Genomic DNA, 22,061 nt, shown 5'->3' with positions numbered 1-22,061 from the left:
GACCTTGGCCAAGTGGTTCCACCTCCCTGAGCCAAAGACTTAAAACAGTACTTAGCACATAATAAACATTCAAACCATAGCACTTATGATCATGGTGTTTTATTGTTTATCACAGTATAAGGCACTCTTTTAAAAATACATTTTTCAAAAAGAAAAAGGACTCATAAGTGAACACAGTGGTAATTATCTATTATCAGAATGATACACACTGTCCAAAACCATTCCCTGACTCCCTTCTGAACCCTTCACCGCTGGAGAATACTGCTGTTTGGTGACTTTAAGAATGGTGAGAATTTCATATGATTCCCTATTGTTAGCATGTTCTTGCTGTGTTCTAAATCAATTACCTTACTTATTAAGTTTTTGGAGAAGAAAACTTAGAAGTTTCATTTCCATTACTTTTAATTATCTCCATATCCTTCCCAAAACCCAAGTGCCACAGCATTTTGCACAGGTAATGTGACAGAGAGGGCTCCATCAGTCCACTGTGATTAAACTCTTCCCATTTGCCCCCAGGAGCCCCAAGTCTGCAGTTACAATCCTGGTTCAGGATCCTGCTGTCTGATTCTGAAGTAACCACATCCCAGGCCTCAAGTGCATGGCTTATGAGGTCTGCCTCGTAGTATACCTCAAGAATCCTCTCCTTGAGTTCTCATATCCACACCTGTTGTAAAGAAAAAGCAACACAACACAAGAACGCAGCAAAACTCTAAACCAAGAGAATTCTCATTTTGAAAAGTTTTAATTTTCTCGCCACATAACAATGAGCTGTGGTGTGTCACCGATTTGTAGTATAATTAACTTCTTGTCTTTTGTTCCTCATGAATTTACATATCCAATTATCTTTCTACTTAATTTCTCATGGTTTGCCTACATTGACTGAAACTTTTTAACAAGAAAGTCTTTTAATTTAATGGACTTTGCAGTTCATTTGTAAGCAGTTGGTTTTTAAAGTCGTTTTAGGATGACTGAATGCTTCTGCAAAACGCTGTGAAGTTTTCCTGGCAGGATGGAGAATACCCAGGTGCCCTGTCCACCAGGACGACTGCTGGAAAAGATTATGTGGATGAAAGGATGCAGCGGTCAGAAGCTGCGGAGGAGTAGCAGTAAAGTGGATTACACAAAGACAATGCTGACTTTAACCCATCCCCGCTCCTTGGTCAAGGGAGACCGGACCCGTGCGTTTCTTCAGGGTCGGTGCCAATTTAGACAACGTGGCTGAATGCACTGTTTTCGCCCTGCAGGAATTTCTGCTGGGTTTCTTCTGAGAACCCGGCATCAATTCCCATGTCTTCTGTCAAAAGTCAGCAGAGCTAAGAGTCTCATAAATGGGGGAGCATTCCAACTGCACGAAGACGTCAGCCTGTGGAGGGCGCTGCTGCAGCATCGAAGGTGACTGTGGACGAGCTCAGGTGTGCTGCCCAGTGAAGGCAGAGGTGGCCCTTCAGGGCTTTGGTTCTTGTCTCTGGGATGAGGTTTTTCAAATACGGACAATTTACGTGTAAAGGTGGCTTTTCTAGCTGCCAAGAAGTTAAGCTCAAGCTTGGACTTGAATCAACTGCATCCTCAGGGGTAGCAGAAGCCTCAGACTTTCTCAGCACATGTTGGCTGCTCAGCTCCTAGTTGAGTCTGTGGCTCTGGTAACAGGACACAGTTACTTGTTTTGTTAGGAAGGAAAGGAGAATACCCTCGTTTTGCCTAGCTTTTGGGGGGTCATGACCACAATTTAATTCAATCAGACACAGTTTGTTCAAGGAACTATCAAAGATCACACTTGGATATCAAGTTGCGATAAAGGGCGATCGGCAGACATTTGCCGTGTGCTACCTACCAGGAAACCTCCTAATTCAAAGCAGAGTTGAGAATCATTAGGAGAAGGGATTCAATCACCCACACAGAGATAGTCTAATCATGTCAGTTATCCTTTTATTTCCAGGCTCCTCCACTCTCTTTTTTAAAGGGAAGGCAGTTCTATTTTGAATATCATTTAGGACAGGACCCAGCTCTCTGATTTATGCAAAAGGACATAAATTCAAAAATCTGCCTGGTATAGTTTTTTTTTTTTTCCAATAAGGGGTTGTGTGCAGCTGCTGTTTCTGACAAAATGAAAAAATAGTAGAAGTGAAAAGCGAATAGATCATAACCAGCAATCATTTTTTCTTCATCAAATCCATCAGATCGTCTTCTATTCCTTTCTCACTCAGCTCATCTAAACTGTAGTATCGATGGACGATTTTCTCAGCAGTGACCACCACGACTCGGAGCCCGTGGGTGTCTTTGCCCAACTGGCATCCGATGGCAGATGATACCACCATGTCCAGGTCCTGGTAGGTGCCCCCGGCATTCCTGTGGTAATGACCTGAGAACACAGCTTTGACACCTGCAGGGAAGGGAAGAGACATTAGAGGGCCAAGGATTTCCACTTAGGTGACTTGGGGGCTCCAATGGTTTCTTCTGTGAACAGTGTATTTGTGTAGTAAATGTACATTATCAGTATATGATAAATAAGAACGCAGCATATGTGACATCCAGAATCTTTTCAAGGACAACTCACATATAGAATACATTATTAACCCATTTGTCATAACCAGCACAGGAAAGCACTAGGGAACAAGGAGAGAGAGGGAGACGAGGCGAAGGACTTTGGGAGAGATGAAGAAGGCTGAAAGAAGTAGTTTGAGGCCTGTACAAACAGCCATAGGACAGACAGCACATGTCTATGAAAAAACAATGTTTATGGAGCTCTGACCAGGACGGCATGTTCAACACTTAACGTACCTCTTCCTCTGCAAACTTAGAGCCGTGACGCATAAAATACGAAAAAGAAGATCAAAGGACAGAGGTAGCTTCAAAACCAAAATAAATGCCGTTATGGACCAGAAAGAAAGCAGGAAGGCAGAGTAATGAGTACAGTTACAATGTTCCTGGGAGCTGAGCTCTCACAAGGTAACTGAGACTAAAAGCACTTTCTTGGAGATGAGGAAATAAAGTCTGGCTCCCAGGTCAGAACAAGGGGGGCGTTAATACCTCTGTTTACGGAAGGAGACTGAAGGAAACCACTGTTGCCCTGCCCTGGGCCAGGGTGGTGCTGGGCTGGTGTGGTCAACAGGTGCTCCAGAAAAAAAAAGACCCGATTTGGAATGTTTACTAATTTCCACGGCATAAATATGCTCACGATGGCCAGTTTCAAATGACCAACATGATGTCACTGAACCAGAAGTGGGAAGAGATGCCCAGAGCACACCATCACAGAGTGCTTCCACCACCCAGACACGAGAGCCAGACACAACCAGAGAGCAGGGATGAGGGTAACACGGAGCGAGATAATTAGAAAATGGCAAGTGTTCAGTGTATTTATTACCTTTGCTTCTTAGTATAATTTATTTAGTGGTGAGTCTGTATAATTAAATTTTAATAATGGCTGTTTAACAGCCAGCTCACAAAATTCCTTAACATTTAATCACCGGCTTTATGTGCTGGTGGGAGCTGTCTCCGGCACAGCCCTGGGCAAGGGCTTACAGCAACCCACGGGTCTTGACGCAGGCTCAAGTCTAGGAACTGAAACATGTTTTCCCGGGACTGCTGCGGGGCCAGGACCCTACAGCACTGTTACAAGACCTGGTCTCGGATGGGGGCTGGGGTGGAAGTAGCCAGAGCCACCAGACAGGGAGACGCTTCGTCAACAGGAGCAGCGAGGGGAGAACAACCCCCAAATAGCTCTTACTCATATTGAATTTGAAGCAAATCTTACCACCCATGAAAATCTCACACGAAGTTAAGGCAGTCTACAAACTCTTCAGTCAGGAACAGGAATCTGCTTCAGGTGAAATCAATGGTATAAAACTGTCTGAGAAATATTTAAGTGTTTAGGATATCAAATAGCCTCAGTAAAGGGCTAACATACATAAAGAAGGATAAGATGTTATGAAGCAAAACAGGTGCGAACGGAATGAGAATAGGTGATGATGAAAATTCAGAAATGGTGGACGTGAAAGATGTAACAGTTAAAATTTTAAAACAAAACTCTCCATAAATGGAATAAATCCTAGACTGGACACTAATCAGGCAGGGGATTCGTGAATTAAAAGGTAGAATTGAGAAGCTGAATCAGAAAACAACACAGAGACCCAGACACAAGCAACATGAGCGAGCAGCTCAAAGAACCCAAAGCATGAGCCAGGTATCAGTGGGTGCCAAAGAGGCACTGGGCGAGGAGCAAGGAGGGAATAACAGGCAGAATATCTGAACAAACAGTAGCTGGGAATTTTCCGGAAAAGAGGAACATATGGGTCTTCAAATGAAAAGCGCTAAGTAGAATAAATAAAAATCAATTCATACCGACATATATCATGGTAAATTATAGAGCATCAAAAATAAAAATCTTAAAAAGATATCATGGCAAAAGTATTATAAAGGAAAGACCATCAGACAGAGAGCAGGCATCTCGGCAATAACAGGGTCAAGGAGTAATACCTTCAAGATGCTGAGGTTAGGTAACTACGAGCCTCAAATTTTGTACCTGGCTAAGGCATCATCCAAGTGTAACGGCAAAATAGATGCATGTTCGGACATGTCAAGACTAAGAGTTTAGCCACTTCCAAAAACGTTACACTAACGTAAAGCAAAAACATTATGCTAAGTTAAAGAAGCCAGATGCAGAAGGCCAAGTACTGAATGACTCCAGGTATAAGAAATGTCCAGAACAGGCTAATCCACAAGGAAACAAAGTACATTAGTGGTTCCTGGGAGAAGAGGAGAAAGAGGGAGTGGGGACTGACTACTAATGGGCACATGGTTTCTCTGCAGAATGGTAAAAATGGTCTGGAATTAGTGGCAATGGTTGCACAACCTCGTGAATATATTAAAACCACTGAATTCTGGAGTAAACTGTGTGGTACGTGAATGACACAGCTCAATAAAAAATGTAAAAAGTTGTATGGGAAGGAGAGGGGGCTAGAATGATTCATGTGGTAATGGATTACAGTTGGAGACATCACCATGAACTCATGTTTAGCTAAACATCAAAACCCTGTTCACATCTGGAAATATTTATAGATGTGTACATACACGGTGAGTATGCAGACACACTTCTTTGCTGTGTCAGGTGAGAGTGTCTGCTAGAAGCCAGGACATATACTAGCAATGAGCACGCCCAGCACCCACATCTTGGTTTCTAATACCATTCACCAACAAAAGGAACTATGGGTCCTTGGAGAAATGGCTGACTTCTAAGACTGGGGGAGGAAATGTATTAAAAAAAAAAAATCCATGGGTTCATACTCATACAAGTAAATGACTGAATAAATAAATAAATGTGGGGGAAAGAGACAAATATCCCACACACAGAAGAATAACAAATCATTTATGCATAAATCTCTCCTTCAAGGAGGCGGAGTATAACTCCCCACCCTTGGCTATGGGCTGTTCACAGCAACTTCCTTCCAAAGAGTATAGTGTAAAGAGGGGTTTAAAAAAATAAAAGTAACTTTACAGGAGAGGAACTGACAAAGATCAGCGGTGATGAAAAGTCATGGTGATAGTATGTACCTTGACATGACTGGGATTAAAACGGCAATTTACCTGTGTGGTCTTCCTCCCCCAAACCCATAATTCCAGCTCGAGAAAAACATCAGACAGATCCCAACAGACATTCTATGAAATACTTGACCAGTACTTCTGAAAACTGTCAAGGTCCTCAAAAACAAGGAAGGTCTAATAAATGCTCATAGCCGAGAGGGGACTAAGGCGGTATGATGACTAAATGTAATGTAGTACGCAACGTCGGGTCCCGGAGCAGAAAAAGCACATTAGGTAAAGAGTATGAGAATCTAATTATGGACTTTAGTTAATAAAATGTATCAGTATTGGCTCATTAACTGTAACAAATGTACCATACTGCTGAGGATGCTAATGACGGGAAAGGGAAAGGCGGGGGAGGGATAAATTAGGAGTTTGGGATTAGCAGATACAAACTACTATACAAAAACAGAGAAACAACAAGGTCCTACTGTATAGCACAGGGAATTACATACAGTATCTTGTAATAACCTATAGTGAAAAATAATATGAAAAAGTATATATATATATACACACACACACACATGTATAACTGAATCACTATGCTATATACCAAGAACAACATTGTAAATCAACTATACTTCAATTTAAAAAATTTGTGGGGAAAGTTGGGTACAGGGTATACAGGAATTATCTGTATTATCTTTGTAATTTTTATGTAAATCTACAATTGTTCTACATTTTAAAAGTTGATTAAAAAAATGGATAATTTCTAAAAGAATTGAAATGGAACACATAGCTTTCAATCAGCAAAGAGGGAAAAAAAAATCACAACTACAGCAAACAAGCTTTAAATGTTACTAACACCAAATGTGGGCTCTGGTGCAAAGAAACTGGATCACTCCTACAGTGCTGATGGGAATGTAAAGTCATACAGCAACTCTAGAAAAACAGGCTGGCGGCTTCTTACACAACTGAATGTGTACTTATCATACGATCTAGTGATAGAACTCTTCGAAATATATCCCAGAGAAATAAAAACTTAACGTTCATTCAAATGTCTGTACACAGATGTTCAGAGCAGCTTTACTTGTAATAGCCAGAAATTGGAAACAACCTAAACGGCCTTCAGTGGGTGAACGGTGACATTGTGGTACATCCACACCATGGGATACTATTCAGCAATAAAAAAGCAATCAACTACTGACACATGCAACAGCGGATCCATACTGTGTGATTCTACGTACATGACATTCTTGAAGTGACAAAACTATAGATATGGTTGCTAGGAGTTAGGGACGGGGATGAGGGGGGTTGGGACTGGGTGTGGCTACAGGAGGGTAGCAGGAGGGATCCTCGTGGTGATGGAACTGTTCTGCACTTGGCAATGATTCAAAAAGGCATGAAGGAAATACATTCAAAATGTTTACGGCAGCTGCTTCTGGTCAGTAGGATTCTGGGGGACTCTGAACAGAGGGCTCTTTATAGACTAGCCACTCTCTGGCGGCAGGAACTGAGACCCACCTGTGGGCAGGTGTGACTGTCTGCTAGCTGAGGTCCACAGCTAGGGATGGAAAGGAAGGTGACCCAGGCTTCCCCACTTAAAATAGCCCAGGGCGGGGAGAAACAGCTACTTCCACTTACTGCCATTAGGGTGCAAACAGATACAACTCATTTCAGAGGGTAATTAGGTGCTATTTGGTTTTATTGTGTAGTTCCCTTGACCCAATACCACTATTTTCACATAAAGTGATGCTTCAGAAGTACCCAGAGAAGAGTCCAGAGGTGTAGGTGTGTTGGGTCAGTGGGCATAAACATACAGTCTTCACTGAGGCACAGTTTGTAACGTTCATTTATGGGAAACTGGATAAATTATAGTATATATATATTTTTTTTTAAAGGTAGGTTTACATGTACTGGCATTGAAGAGCCCCAAATATATCATTAAGTATGGACAGCAAGATGTAAAAAAAAGTGTCGTGTGATCCTGTTTTTTGTAAAGTAAAGATAACGTACAGGTAAGAGGGTGTGTGTGTGCATGTAACTGTACCCCCAACTGCATGGGAGAGAAACAGACACGAAACTCCTGATCCTGGCGATTTCACGGCCAGTGTGGTGGGGTGGAGTGAGGCGGGGGTGGGGTGGAGAGCACCTTCTGCATTTTTATTACTGTAATGCCTGCAGTGATCACAGATTAATCTGGAGATCACAAACATCACGGTGACATGGACCAGGAGAGGATGACGGGAGGGGCGGGGGTGCCTCCCACAAGTGCGGAGCCATGTGGCCAAACGCTGCAGCTGCAACCGCTGGGCTGGGTGTCTCGCCGTAGACGGGGGAGGGAGCAGCCCCTGATCACTCAGACTAGAGGGCTGTGGAAACGACTGCTTCCTCCACTGCCCTCCCGGGGTTTCAGAGCCGCACGGCCTGTGCCCTCGGAGGCCCAAATGCGAGTGCGCCTGATGAGACCCACCTCGGGAAGCCCCTAACGGCCGGTCGGAAAGCACTTGGTATTATTGTTATTTTGTTCGATGCTAAACTATGTTTATGAAATTTGGCTCTTTATGCCTAATTCGTCATTGCAAAATGTACTATTCTGGATGGTATGTGTGCCATTTTTGAGAGTAGCTCGCATTAGCCGTAATTAGCTGTAAAAACTCATTTTTGGTTTAAATTTCACGCCATATTTATTGGCACTCGCAGAGACAGGAGCGTTCACGGGGACTGCTCGAGGGACGGGCAGGCCTTTCAGAGCGGGTCTCGGCGGACTGTGGATAGCCGGGCTTCTCGGCAATAAGCGTGTCCCATCCATTTCACGTCCCAGGCCCCCCAGGGCCCAAGTCATTTTTAATGTCCCAAGTCACAGAAAATGTGACCGAATGAGGATTTTTAGACCAGCAAAGATGCCTAAAGAGGACTAGAAATATAGATGAAAGAGGCTGCCAGCGAGCAGAGCCGTTGTGTTCAGGACCTTTCTGCTCCTGGTGAAACAGAGTCCCCGCCAACACCCCCACCCCAAATTATAACGAGGCACTCGACAGTCTGGAGTCCTGAACAGGGAAACCACGCAATGGCCATATGACAAATTTATAAAGCGATGATCAGGCAGGAGGCTGAAGTCTGGCTCAAGGTAGGGACGTATGAATGAGTCCCCATTCTCCTGGGTTCTGGGGCCGAGTTCAAGGCCCTTGGATAGTCCTGGTTGGCCCAAGTGAAAGAGAAACACAGGGATGAGAGACTCAGGTGGGAGGCGGGGGAGTCTCTCCTTGGGTTGGAACCAGAACCAGAAGCCTGGTATCTGGTACTGGGAGTTTCTGAGTCTGTTCCCCACCTCCTGGGAAATCCAGGAGTCCCTGAACCCCGGGCATGTCATCTCCTAGTCCTGTCCCAAGCGTGGGCAAACACTGAGGCAGAGCGGGTCGAGGATGGCTTGGGAGGAGGACAGTGGCAGGACACTAAGGACTTTCACCCACCATGTTGCCGAATCCTCCCAATGGACCTATGCCCTAGGGACCCAGGAACTGTCTCCACTTTACAGGTGAGAAAACTGAGGCCAGAGAAGTTGAGAAACTAAGGCAAAGTTACTCTGTTAGAAAACAGGGCAGCCAGGGTCAGAACCCGGGTGTTCGGGTGTCAGAGCCCAAGCTGTCAATTGGCCGTGCAGACTCAGGTTCTGCCCTTGGGGACCTTGGACAGGACACTGACCCTTGTTGAGTCTCAACTTCCTCATCTGTAAGACAAATAACAACACCTATCTCATGGTGGCAGCAAGGTTTGGAGGAAGACACGGATGCTGGTAAACAGTAGGTGCTCATCAGCCCTCTTCCAGTGCAGGGCCAACTGCTCACTGCTGGGGTGGGACATGGACACACACACACACACACACACACACACACACACACACACACGACCAGCTGGCCAAGCCACGCACAGGCTCCTGAGTTACAATCCTGCCCCGAGGACTTGCAAGTTTTACCCATCTTGGTTTTCTATTAGCTTTTGATGGGGACGCATTGATTCGCAACTCAATGGAGGTAAGGAATGTATTAATAAATCATGGTTTCCCTGACGGGGGATTGATTTTAGCAGTGTTTTCAAGAGTTGTGCAGAATTTCCATTCGGGCTGTTCATCTGTCATCTGTGGCCGACATGCCTCTCCGGTTCCTTAATTGAGTATTACGTATAGATTGTTTTTGAATTATGAACTGCTGTAAGGAGATGACAAGCATCTTCTTAAATTACTACCAGAAGTATTCCCAGCAGAGACAGCCCAGGCAACAGCAGAAGACAGGGCTTCCGTGACATTAGCTTCGCATTTATTTTTCCATGGTGTCAAGTCATGAAGAGGCTATAAAAGCTATTTTTGAGCTGTCTTGATTCAAATTCACTTCAAATCACTCAGAGGGTTTGGGTGCAATCTCCGTAAAATTTAATATTCTAATATTGGAAACCTGTCCCAAGTTAATCAGGAGATTGGAACGCACCCTGGTACAATTTTGTTATTTAAAAACTGGCTTCTGTCCTGCCTTTAGTGTTACTTAGGCTCGGAAAGCTATAAACAGATTCTAATTGGACAGTTTTTACTCTTACCCTGCCTGAGTACACATTTATGAAAGTGCTCTGCGTCGTTACGTTGCCAGCTGTAACAGTGAAAACTGTGTCACAAATCATTAATCACAATCAATTTATTCTGTCTTGGCAGCAAAGAAAAAAATGTGACTCATAAAAGAAACAAAGAAAAGGAAAACAAAAAAAAGCAGGCTGGTGTGAACATACAGAAAGCAGCTACTAATCCCCCCTGCAGGTAAGGAGTTTCCTCGGCAGGCAGCCAAGAGGCAGGCCTGGAGACGGCAACCCCTGCCAGCGGCCGGTGGCCTGGGATGGCCATGAGGTGAAGGGGGAGAAACAGATGCTTCTTAAGCCAGGCAGCAGGTCAGCTGCTAATTTGATATCAGGGCTGAAGTCTCACCTGACTCATTCAGTAAGACATTCTTCACTATTAAGTTACGATTTTGAGTTGCCTATTTGGGAGTTCTAGATTCCAGTATAATCACTCTCAGAATTTCACTGGCAGGTATCTTTCCAGATGCCCATGGCCCATGGCTGTCAGGGACCATGGAGAAAGGAAACGGCCTGGCCCCCTTCTCTGGGTGAGGCGGGATGCTGTTTCTTCAGCCAATTCAAGGTAGTAAACATTTGCTGAGCTTCCTCTTGATGCCGGGTGTTGGTGGAAACTAGTGGAGCACCCAGCTCAACCATTCCTAGCAATTAAGAATGTCAAATCTACAGCTGGGTCGTAGGGTAAAGCACTTTCATAGTAAAATGCAGAAATTGAAAATAACACCCGTTATTAGCATCTTCGGGAATATGGTACACCGGCTCTGAGCTGAGCACTTTGCACACGCATCACCTCAGTTAAGCCTCATAAGGACCCCCAAGAGGAAGATACAATCCCTTTTTACAGATGATGGAATGAGGCACAGAGAGGTTAATTATGTGCCCAAGGTCACACAGCTTGGATCTGTACCTAAATCAGACTGACTCGAAAGTAGACTGTCTACCACCCTAGAGGTACGAAGTGCCAAGGATCATGGGTGGTGCTGGGGCCCAGTGAGAAGGCTTCCTGGAGTGAGTGGCTTTGATGTAAACACACCCTCAGCTTGAAGGAGAGGAGAAACAGAAGCAGAAGAAGAGGAGGAGGAGGAAGACGGGAGGAAGAGAAGCAGCAGATTGCTCATTCCAGACAGTGTTCTGAGCAGCTTCACTTTATTTTTTTTAAAAAAAACTCACTGAATCCTCACAATTTCCCTATGAAGAAACCACAGTTACTACCCCCATTTTGCAGATGGGAAAACTGAGATGCAGAGATGTTCAGTAGTCAGCCTAACTCGGCCTGTACGTGACAGGGCTGGGACCTGAACCCAGGAATCTGGCCCCAGTCAGTGCTCTGAACCAAAACACCCGCCAAGCGGAGGTGAAAGAAGGGCCCACCGGGGAAGGGGCACACCACGGGCAGAGGACAGCAGCCGGGCGCGCTCAGGAGGCCGCAGGAGCTAAGCAGCAGTGGCTCTCGCTGACTGGCCGCCAGCATTTCCTCTCCAGCCTTTCGAATCCTCACCAGACACCCAGCGTGGGAGAAGTGGCTTGTTTCCCAGGGCAGCAGGTGGCAGCTCCAGGATTCCAGGTCAGATTCTGGCTCAGCTGGAGAGGGAGGCGTGGCTGGGTAAATGCATGCTTCCCCCTCTTGGGTACAGCTTAAGGTGGAGCTGAAGAACCAGAAACTGCACTTATCGGATCAGTTTTAACATGCGGACCCTCCTGGACACCATCACCAAGGTCAAGGTCACGAACACATCTCCCTCTTTCAGTTTCCTTCTGCTTCTTTGGAGTCACTCCCCCTCCTCCATCCCTGTCCCAGGCAATCACCGACTTGCTCTCTGTTCCTATGGATAAGTTTGGATTTTATATAAATGAAATCATACACTGAGCACCTTTGGAGGGGAGGGGTCTGGCTTCTTTCATTCAGCCTAATTTTGAAAGATTTCATGAAAGAATCATGAAAACATGACTTTGAAAGATTCTCCCGTGTATCAATAGTTCATTTTTTCATTGCTGAGAAATATTCCATTGTCCAGATACCCCATAATTTTTTTTCAAAAAAATTCAAACACTCGAGTTGTTTCCAGAATTGCCTCAGCAATTTGATGAAAACTCATAGACCAGTAAGTTTGGATCTATTTCTGAACTCTCTTCTGTTTCACTCATCTCTGTGTTTATCGTTTAATACCAAATGCCAAACAGTCTCGAACACTGTAGGTTTTATAGTTAATCTTGAAATCAGGTAGTCTAGGTCTTTCCACTTTGTTCTTCTTTTTCAAAATTGCTCTGCTACTATAGGTACTTTGCATTTCCACAGAAATTTTAGAATCAGCTTGTGGGTTTCTACTCAAAATAAAACTCCAGGAATTTTGATTGGCATTATGTTGTATCACACAGATCAATTTGGGGAAAATGCCATATTAACAAGCCTTCCATTCCATGTACATGGTCTATCTTTCCGTTTACATAGGTCTTTAATTATTCTGTAATGTTTTGTAGTTTTTAGGGCAGAGGCCTTAGACCTCTCTTCTTATTCCTAGGTATTCTGTGGGGTTTGGTGCTAATGTAAATTGAATTATTTTTACAATTTCACTTGAAAATTGTTTGCTGCTAGTATATAAGAAGACAATTGACTTTTGTCTATTAATCTTATATCTTGGGACCTTGTTAATTTTTTGGTTCTAGTAATTATTTTGTAGATTCCTACGATTTTCTAAGTAAACAATCAGATTATCTACAAATAGGAGCAGTTTTACTTCTTCTTTTGAATCTTATGCTTTTTCTTGCTTTCTGTCATAGCTGGAATCTCCAGTAAGACATAAAACAGGAGTCCTGATCTCAGGGGAATAATTTAGTCTTTCACATTCCCATAGTTTAGGCTTTTGATATGACTATCAAATGACCCTTCAGAAAATGAACCAATTTAAATTCCCATCAATTGTTTTGGCAATTTGGGGTCTTTCGTGGTTCCAGATAAATTTTGGAATTATTTGTTCTAGTTCTGTGAATAGTGTCATGTGTATTTGGACAGGAGCTGAATTGGATCTGTAGACTGCTTTGGGTAGTGTGGCCATTTTGATAATGTTGGTTCTTCCAATCCAAGAGCACAAGATATCTTTCCGTTTCTTTGTATCATCTTCAATTTCCTTCATCGATGTTTTAGTTTTTGGAGTATAGGTAACCTCCTTGGTTAGGTTTATTTCTAGGTATTTTGTTGTTTTTGTTGCAATGTAAGTGTTTACGCCGGCTATAAAATTCTGGTTTTTGAAGTGCAAAAAAAAAAAAAAGGGGGGGGGGGATGAAGGGCCACAAACGGCAAAATATCTTCCTTTTTGTGGGTGAGTTGTATTCCATTGCATATATGTGCTACATCTTCTTTATCGAGTCATCTGTTGATGTGCACTTAGGATGCTTCCGTGTCTCAGCAATTGTAAACGGTGCTGCTTTTATCAGTGGGGTGCATGTATCTTTTTGAATGAATGTTTTTGTTTCTCTCAGGTATATACCCAGCAGTGGAATTGCTGGGCCATGTGGTGGTTCTGTTTTTAGGCTTTTGAGAAACCTCTGCATTGTTTTCTCTAGTGGCTGCACCAATTTACATTCCCACCAACAGTGTGCAAGCTTCTCTTTTCTCCACAGCCTCGCCAACATTTGTTACTTGTGTTCTTTTTGATGATGGCCATTCTGACAGGTGTGAGCTGGTGTCTCACTGTGATTCTGATTTGCATTTCCCTGATATTGGTGATGCTGAGCAGCTTTTCATGCTCCTGTTGGCCATCTGCATTTCCTCTTTCGGAAAAATGTCTGTTCAGTTCGTCTGCCCATATTTTAAATGGGTTGTTTGTTTGCTTTTTAATTGAAGAACGGTTGATTTTAAATGTTAACAATAAATTAAAAAAATAAAAACCAAATAAATAAATTCCCACCAAGGGTGTGAGAGTTTTGGTCACTGAGATTTTCATTCTTGCCGATCTTGGGAGGAAGAGCCTTGTCAGGATTAAAAGGGAGACTGCTCAGGACAACGTACAATACGCTCCTGTTTATCCAGAGCTTCTGAGTAACTGCTGTGGCTGTTTCATCATCACCATGCTGGATAACCCCCCCATCTAATTCTTAACGAAGCCCTTTCACATGATTTATTCTGATGGACTTTGACGGCGCCCCTGCTAGGCCCCTTGACAGGCCGGTGTGTCCATCCTCCAGCTGCTGGGCAGGCTGGCTGCTAATGGCTCACAGCTGCCCTTCTCTGGAGACCTGCGTGCCTGACTCAGGAGGTCACCTCCCTTGGGGGGGTGGGGGTAGGGGGAAGGGGGAAGGGGCACAGCTCATGACTGAATGACACGAGGGTTCAAAACATCAGCCCCCCGACCATGCATCATATGATTCCGTTTGTATGAAACGTCTGGAACAGGCAAGTCTATAGACACAGGAAGTAGACTCCTAGGGCGGAGAAGGAGGGAGAGGAGGAAACGGGGGAGGGATGACTGAAGGAACCAGGTTTCTTTACAGGGTCATAAAAGCAGCTGTCACTTGTTGAAGATCTGCTATGGGCCGGGCACCAGGAACAAGCCTCATTATGTGTATTAATTTTAAGACGTCAACATTCTCAGAATGTATTACTGCATCTGGGGGTGGGGGGGGGAGCACCTCTGTGGCGGGACCCGTGCTCTGGGTGGAGCTCCTGGTAGACCAGGCTGAAGTCTGACTCAAGCTGAGCACATGCCCTTCCTAGCTCTGTCGCCTGCCCTGCCCCGTGTCCTACTTCCCTGCTCCCTCACACGTCCTCCAACCCCATCTCAGGCTCTGCTTCCAGACAGCCTGACCTAAGACAGTCAGATCCACTGGACCCCTTGCCGCCTCTACTGCTCCACCTGTGAGTCGCGGGAACAGCTCCAGGGCTCCCCAGCCGCCTGGCTTCTGCCGCCGCCCACCCACTTTAAAAACAACAAAGACCTGTTAGAGCCGGGCTTGTTCTTTTTCAGAATGGTTTTAAAATTTCTTTTCTACTATTTATCTTTGTTTTTCTGCCTTCAAAAGTAATGCATGCCTTAGGAGAGCAGTTGAATAACTATGGTACACACACAGCCTTAAAAAAGACTGAGGAAGATCTCCATGAACTGATATGGAATGATTGCCAAGAAAAATGTGAATACTGTGCAAAAAAGGAATCTATGGTAGCTTACCTTTTGTACAAGGGAAAAATAAACACATGATGCATGCAACTTAGCCTCAAAGAGATCGGAAAAATGTTACACATATCTGCAACATCTCTTGCAAATAATAAAAAAAAATTAAGCAATTGGGGTAAAATGCCAGATAAATCTGGGTAAAGGGTATACAGGTGTTCTTTTTACTTGCAACTTTTCTGTAGGCTTTGAAAATATTTCTGCATAAAGTTTTTTTTTTCCAAAAAGCAATCCATGCATTCTTGCTAAAAATAAAATAAAATATTGTAAAATCCAGAGCATTTAAAAAAAAAAGGAGGGAAATCTCTTGAAATCTCTCTTCTTATTTTAGGAGTTCAGTGTGTATTGTCCAGATAACTTAAATGTCTATACTGATAAAACATATTAGATATAGGTCTAGAGAAATACACACATACATATAATTTCACAAAAATGGGATCTGCTATCTATGGATTTGCAACTTGCTTTTATTCACTGAACAATATATCTTTTAATTATTCCCCTCAGGACATATAGCTCTATCTCAGAGCTACCTTATAAACCCCTGAAAACTGTATTTGCAGTATGCAAAATCCAGGCTGTCAGATGATCATTCTGTACTTTAAACTGGGAGGTCATTTTGTTCAGAGCTTTCGGCCCTCAAGGGACTGCTCAGGTACTTGGGGACACTCAGTGCAGCTTCTTGGAGAGCCTGGGGGGCCTGGGGGGGATGACCCGCAGGGAGGAAGGCGTCTCTGTGCCCAGTCCCCGTGGCCAGGTCTCTGAGGAGGCCCATCTGGTTCTGTTTACTGTAAGATCATGAGCACAATAAGAGACTCTCTCAGGTTAAAAAGCACCCGAGCCAACAGCCCTGCGGCTGTGTGACTTGACCTGGGGTGGGGGTGGGGGTGCTGTGTAACACACAGACATCTGCTCACCTCAGGTCCGGGCCCAGATGCCAGGTCCACGAGCCGGGAAGCATCTGGCTTGTCTTGAGGATTCATAGCCCCCTCTTGGGATTCTCTCTCCCCCCACCTCTCTCTCCCTCTGTTTCACTTGGGTAGGAAGTAACGGCCCAGTTACTGAAACGACCTTCAGCCACGGCCAAGAGATTTCTTTTCTCTAGAGTATGAGCTGATATTAGAAGAGATCTCTTTTGTTTTAAAACTTCCCCCCACTTTTGTCTCCTAATAAAATAGCCATGTAAATTCCACTTTCGCCACCCCCGCCCCACAAAGAATCATCGACAAAAATGATATTCTTCCCTTCCCAGGGCTCCTCCGAGTTGAAACTATGAGAAGGGGGAAGGGGGGATGAAGCTACAATTCTCTCAGTAGCAGAGAAGTGGCTCAGAGAACACCAAGGGGTGGAATGTTTCCAGCTCAATCAGGATGGAAGAGGTTCTGCCTTAAAAGTTCCAAAGAGGAGCGGGTGGAGAGAGATGCACTGGTCAGACACCACGCTGACACCCAGAGCGGGTTGAGAGGGGCCCAGTTCCTGTTTCTGACACGTCCGCACTTCCACCCATCACACCCCACTTCCACCTGTCAAGGCCTCGGCCTTCTCTGCCTTTGGGGCACGTGAGCTCACAGTCCCGGGACAGAGTGGTGCTGCTGGAGAATAATTCCTCTCGGGCCTGGAGGTGCCTGGCTGCCCTCAAGCATCTGAAGCCCCCAGAAGCAGCAGCACAACATGACTTCCCACCTGGACCTGAGGCTTAATTACACTCTAACAACCTTCAGACTCACCCCACCTTATATTTTTTTCTACATGGGAGGTAAGCTCAACTTTTTAATTTTTCCCTTTCCGAATGACTTGGAAATTCAAAACCTGTGTGGAATATGCAAGGCAAAGGCTGTATTTCATTAATACAAATTATTTGGTGGCCAGAAAAACAGTGGCAGGTTGGGGTGGAGGCTCAGGGGACGCGGGCTGGGACCTCAGCTTACTATTGCCAAGCTGTGTGAGCCTGTCATGTCCGTCAATCTCTCTGAGCCTCCATTTCCCGCATTTGGAAGGGAGGACTAATATCAACCACCACCACCCCCACCGCCCCCGGTTTAGAGATGTGTCCGAGGTCACACAGCAGGGAGCTGCACGTGGCGGGCTCAGGCAACGCTCAATAATGAGACCTTCCTCTCACCCTTCTCTAAGTATCTGATCAGAAGATCTTTTTTTCATTTGCACAAATTACATCTTTTTCACTATTCATAATTTCCTCTTTATTTTTAAAAGAAGACAGCAGGCTTGCGAGTGAGATGGAGCGTGGGGCACACATTAAGGTTTCAATCCAGAATGGACAATTTTCAAGATTTTCCATTACCCGGTTTCCATGCCCTATCTTAAACACAGCTGTCAGGACAAGAGGCTCATTAACAAGATTGTTTCGACTGACGGCATGTTCATGTATCAAATTGGAAATCTGTCCAAAAATACTTGAGGGAGGTAGATGGAGGTGGTGGCAAGCCACGGAAGGGAGATGTTTTGCAGTGTTGAAGATGAAACTTACTGGGGGGCAAGTGCTGTAGCTCAGATTCGAGCCAGGGGGTCCAGAAGAGGATCGCTGTGGCCAGTGAAACATGAGGGTCCTGGGAGGGTCAATTTCTGGTTTAAAAACTGGGGAAAGATTCCGATCAGGCGGAGACGCCTTAAGAAGCATGGCATTTGCCTAATTAGTGCGCTTTTCCAGGAGCCCTTTCGGCAGCAGCCTTCCCTGGGCTCTGTCCACGCCCTTCTCTGCTTGCTGGAGGACCGCGCCCCCTCTGCTGTAACCTCGGCAACCCTACCTGCCAAGGACCCCGAATCATTTCCCAACCCAGACTTAGTTCTCCTGCTGCTCGGAGGACCTCTCTTTCTGCTGTCCCAGCAAGTACTGGAAACTCACTCCTTCCGCCCCAATGCCCACTCCTCCTCGTGGGCTTCCCTGGGGCAGCACACAGCCACCTGTCAGGGATGTGGGCCGCATGTCCCCTTGGTTTTTCTGCCTGAACCTACTCACAGTCCCTTCTGCTCTCCATCCTCAGGCCTACTGGCCATCTGGCCTACTCTCCTTTTTGGCCAACAGATGTGTCATGATGGCATGCAGCTGTCAGTGGCTTCAACAAGCAAAGGGTGTGCTTTTATTTACCAATGACCTATCCATTCCATATAGGGAAAGGAGGCCAGCCATCAGGGTGGGTGCAACTGCTCAAGGATATCATCAAGAATCCAAGCTCCTTCTGTCCTGCTCTGTCAACTTCAGCTTGGGGCTTTGTCCTCAAGACTGCAGGATGGCTGCAGGGCTTCCAGGCATTACAACCAAGTTCCAAGCACAAAGAAGAGAGAAAGGGCACTGAAAAGCTTTCCAGGAAGCTCCACTTGCAAAATTTCAGGACTGGGACATGTAGCTGAAGTGAGAGGAAAGGGGGCAGTGCACAACCATTGAAGGAATGACACAGCAATTGAGGACAGGACAAACTGGCTAGAACCAAGATGGTGGAAGATTCGACTCCCAGTAGACCTTGAGCCTCATGGCACACCTGTAGGTGCCATGACTGTCCTAGGCTGACCATAAACAGTCAAAAAGTGGGCGAGGGGGCGTTTCCTGGAAATCCTTGCCCCTTCCCCAAAGTAGTTGGAATAATCCTCTTACTCATTAGCATACGAAATTACGGAGCCCATAAAACCTAACAACGCCACACCTCGTGGTCGCTCTTGCTCTGTCACGTTCTCTCTCGCCTTCTGGGACGGCCCACACTCTGTCTATGGAGTGTGTATCTACTTTTACTTCAAACTAAACACTGCACACCTCTCGGCTTCTCTCCCTCTCACCTTTCTGAGATGGCCCACATTCTGCCTATGGAGTGTGTATCTCCTAAGCTGCTCTCCCTTCTGAGTGAGACAGACCGCACTCTGTCCATGGAGTATGTGTCTCTCTAAACAAACTTGCTTTCACTCCACCATGCCTTGCTCTTGAATCCCTTCCTGCTCGAGGCAAGCACCTGTTCTCCCCAACAGCTTCACCGTAGGTGCAAGGGGGTCTGGAACGGAGTGTTTCCAATCTGTCACACTGGTGTCCTGAACAAAACCAAGGAAGGAAGGAAGCGAAAATGCATCTTGGACAGACTGCAAGGTTGTCTTTCTAAAATGCAAAACCCGAACGTGCCCCTTCACGTAGAACTGGCCCATGCCTCTCCATCGCCTTGGGGCTGGATCTGGCTCCTGTTCCCTGTCATCTGACACCTGAGCCCCACTCTAGGCCCTGAGCAACTTGAGTGTCAGCTCCAATACATGCCCGGCTGTTCTGGGGCTCCAGCCTCAGCCCCCTCTCCGCCCTGTGTCCTGAATGCCCTCTTTCTGTGCACATCTGCCCGATGACTCCTTACTCATCCTTTATGAACCTGCTTGCTCCTCTCCTCAGGGAAAACACCCCAGGCTGAGCTGGACCAAGCTGGCTGCCCTCCCTCCCATTCCTGGCACATTCCTTGACTTCTGTCCTGCAGTGTCTTGCTTTCACCCTGGTGTCCCCTCCTGGCCTGTGAGGACAGAGACCAAGTCTATTTAACTAGGTATCCATTCCCAGAATGAATATAATGCAGCTGCAGCTTCATAAATGACTGTTAGGAAATGAATGGTTGGATGGATAGATGGTTAGACAGCGAATGAATATAGGAAATTTGTGGCAACTCGTAAGCTGCATTTTAATAGGTGTCCTGCAGGAGACAAACCTCCCCTTTGCCAGCTTTACCTAAGGAAAAGTAGAGTTCCAGTCTGTTCTGATATTACAGAAGAACTGCCATGTTCCTTATAAGAGGAGGCCTGATGTTCTAACGAGATGATGGAATGAGCACCGATTTTGAAGCTTGTCTGTCACTTAAATGCCACATGACAAGCTACTTCACCTCCCTGAACACCCGTTTCCTTGAGTTTAAAAGGGGATGAGAGCAGACCCCTCACGGAGTTGTTGTGACTTGCAGAAATGATGTGTTTAACCCCAGCGCAGGCTCACTAATGCACAATGGGGACAAAACACTTTTTGGTGCTGTTTTTGAAATCAGTGGGAACGTGGGTTCTTTCTTCCTGGCCGAGGGACACAATGCTGGTTGCCTCACAGTATCCACGCTCTTCCTTCTTCTCTTTGCTAAAAGAATCCTGATTTGCTGGGGTGGGGAGGGGAACAGCCTAACTGGTAGAGCGTGCTTAGCCAAAGGCCCTGGGCTCAATCCTCAGTACCTCCATTTTTTAAAAAAAGCCCTGATTTTGTTCTGGGCAGTCACGGGCTTCATCCCCAGAACCAGGTAGGAGGCAGCTCTCTTCTCCCACGGGGCTGGGGCAGGGTCTGGCCCAGGTCTGCACATGGAGCTGTGGCAGGGTATTTGCTGGGCGGGGGTCTCAGGAGAGGTTTTGTTTCTTTTAAGAAGCCCCCTTTTCAGCTCCTTGGGGGCTGTCCGGTCTGAATGTGATGTCCAGAAGTACAGCAGCCATCTGAGACCCAAACTGAGGAAAGGGCGACATGCGGGGAGGGGCGCAGAATCCTGGCAAGGACCCGGCCCCTGACTTAGCCTGTCCCAGAGCCTGCCCCACCCGAGCCTTCTCCTTCCACGAGATAATAAACTGATCTGGGCGAGTTGGAGCTCTCTGTTATGTACAGCCAAAGGAACGAACACTGCCCTGTACTTTTTAGAACAGTAATGCTCCTTCTGGGGTGACCAGTTATCCGGTTTTAAATACACTATAATTTGACCTTTGGAGGCTCTTGCAAGTTAATGCAAGCGGTCCCAGGACATTTCCTTGACGAGGTGGGGTTCAGGAGGACTCCAACAGAACTGCTGTTCTGTCAGTGAGCCTCCTGACATCCTTTCTATGACTTGTGAAACTGCTTTCTCAAGCATCAAGCATTCAGTGGGACCCAAGGCAGGGCCCGGGAGGGGACCGCGGCTGGACAGCCTTAGGCCATGTCTGTATGACAGCTCGGAGGCAATCTGGAAGCGAGGAACAGACAACACACGTCAGAGGCAGAGTGCGCTATTAAGAGACCCAAAACGTGGCCCACTGAAAACAAAGAAAACCTCCTCCTTCCTCAGAACTTCAGTCTTGTGGGGAGAAGAGGTTGTTAAGTGGCACAATCTTTTGAAAATAATGGATGGCTCTGTAACAATTACCCTTAAATGCAAGTGTCACTGGAGATCGATCTTTTTTTTAAGTACCTAGACCAGGGGCTGGGAAACTACAGTTCATTGTCTATTAGCTTCTAAGGTGTGTGAACTAGGAATGCTTCTTCCATTTCTAAACGGCTACATTTAGGTTTATATAAGCACCTCCATATTGTCTTCAATTCTGCCTCTTGGCCCACAAAGCCTAAAATACTCACTGTCTGGCCCTTTACAGAAATAGTCAGCCAACCCCTGACCTAGACTTCACTACAGGGATTCTTTTAAATTATTTTTTTTCATTTTTTGAGAGACTTAGAAGATTCAGATGAATAAAAATATATACATATATAACATTTATAGTCTCACCACCCACTGATAATAAATACTAACATCTTATAAGATCTGCTTTCACAATTTTTAAGAAAAAATTGTAATTATATAATTTGTATACAATTATAGCCCACGTCCCCTCTGACCACGCCCTGCTGTCCCAGAGGCACTTGGTGTCACCTTTAAGGAATGGGCACTTTCGGCTAGAAGGTCAGTGGCCTCAACAAGGTTAAGAATGGCTATTCTATAACCTTGATCAGAAAACAGGAAACGGGGACACAGATCACAAAGCTTCCAAGTGTTGATGGATCAGTCATGC

The 22,061-nt window shown here is 45.6% G+C and overlaps 1 protein-coding gene across 2 annotated transcripts in view; it reads right to left on the bottom strand.

Moving 5' to 3' along the window:
- The window catches only part of CPPED1 (calcineurin like phosphoesterase domain containing 1), a 182,282-nt gene that overhangs the window by 70,149 nt on the left and 90,072 nt on the right, over nt 1-22,061 (bottom strand). Inside the window, exon 4 of one of the 2 annotated variants that reach the window (XM_010980031.3) lies at nt 84-2,380. The exons of the other annotated variant lie outside the window; for it this stretch is intronic. Within the exon in view, the coding sequence (XP_010978333.2) occupies nt 2,151-2,380 (230 nt within the window). The 3' untranslated portion in view covers nt 84-2,150. Of the gene's footprint in view, nt 1-83; nt 2,381-22,061 lie in introns of those variants that run through there. 2 annotated transcript variants of the gene reach the window in all.

This window comes from Camelus dromedarius, chromosome 24 (assembly GCF_036321535.1).
Source record: "Camelus dromedarius isolate mCamDro1 chromosome 24, mCamDro1.pat, whole genome shotgun sequence".
In the NCBI taxonomy this organism is placed as follows: domain Eukaryota; kingdom Metazoa; phylum Chordata; class Mammalia; order Artiodactyla; family Camelidae; genus Camelus; species Camelus dromedarius.
This window is presented reverse-complemented; position numbering and strand designations above follow the sequence as displayed.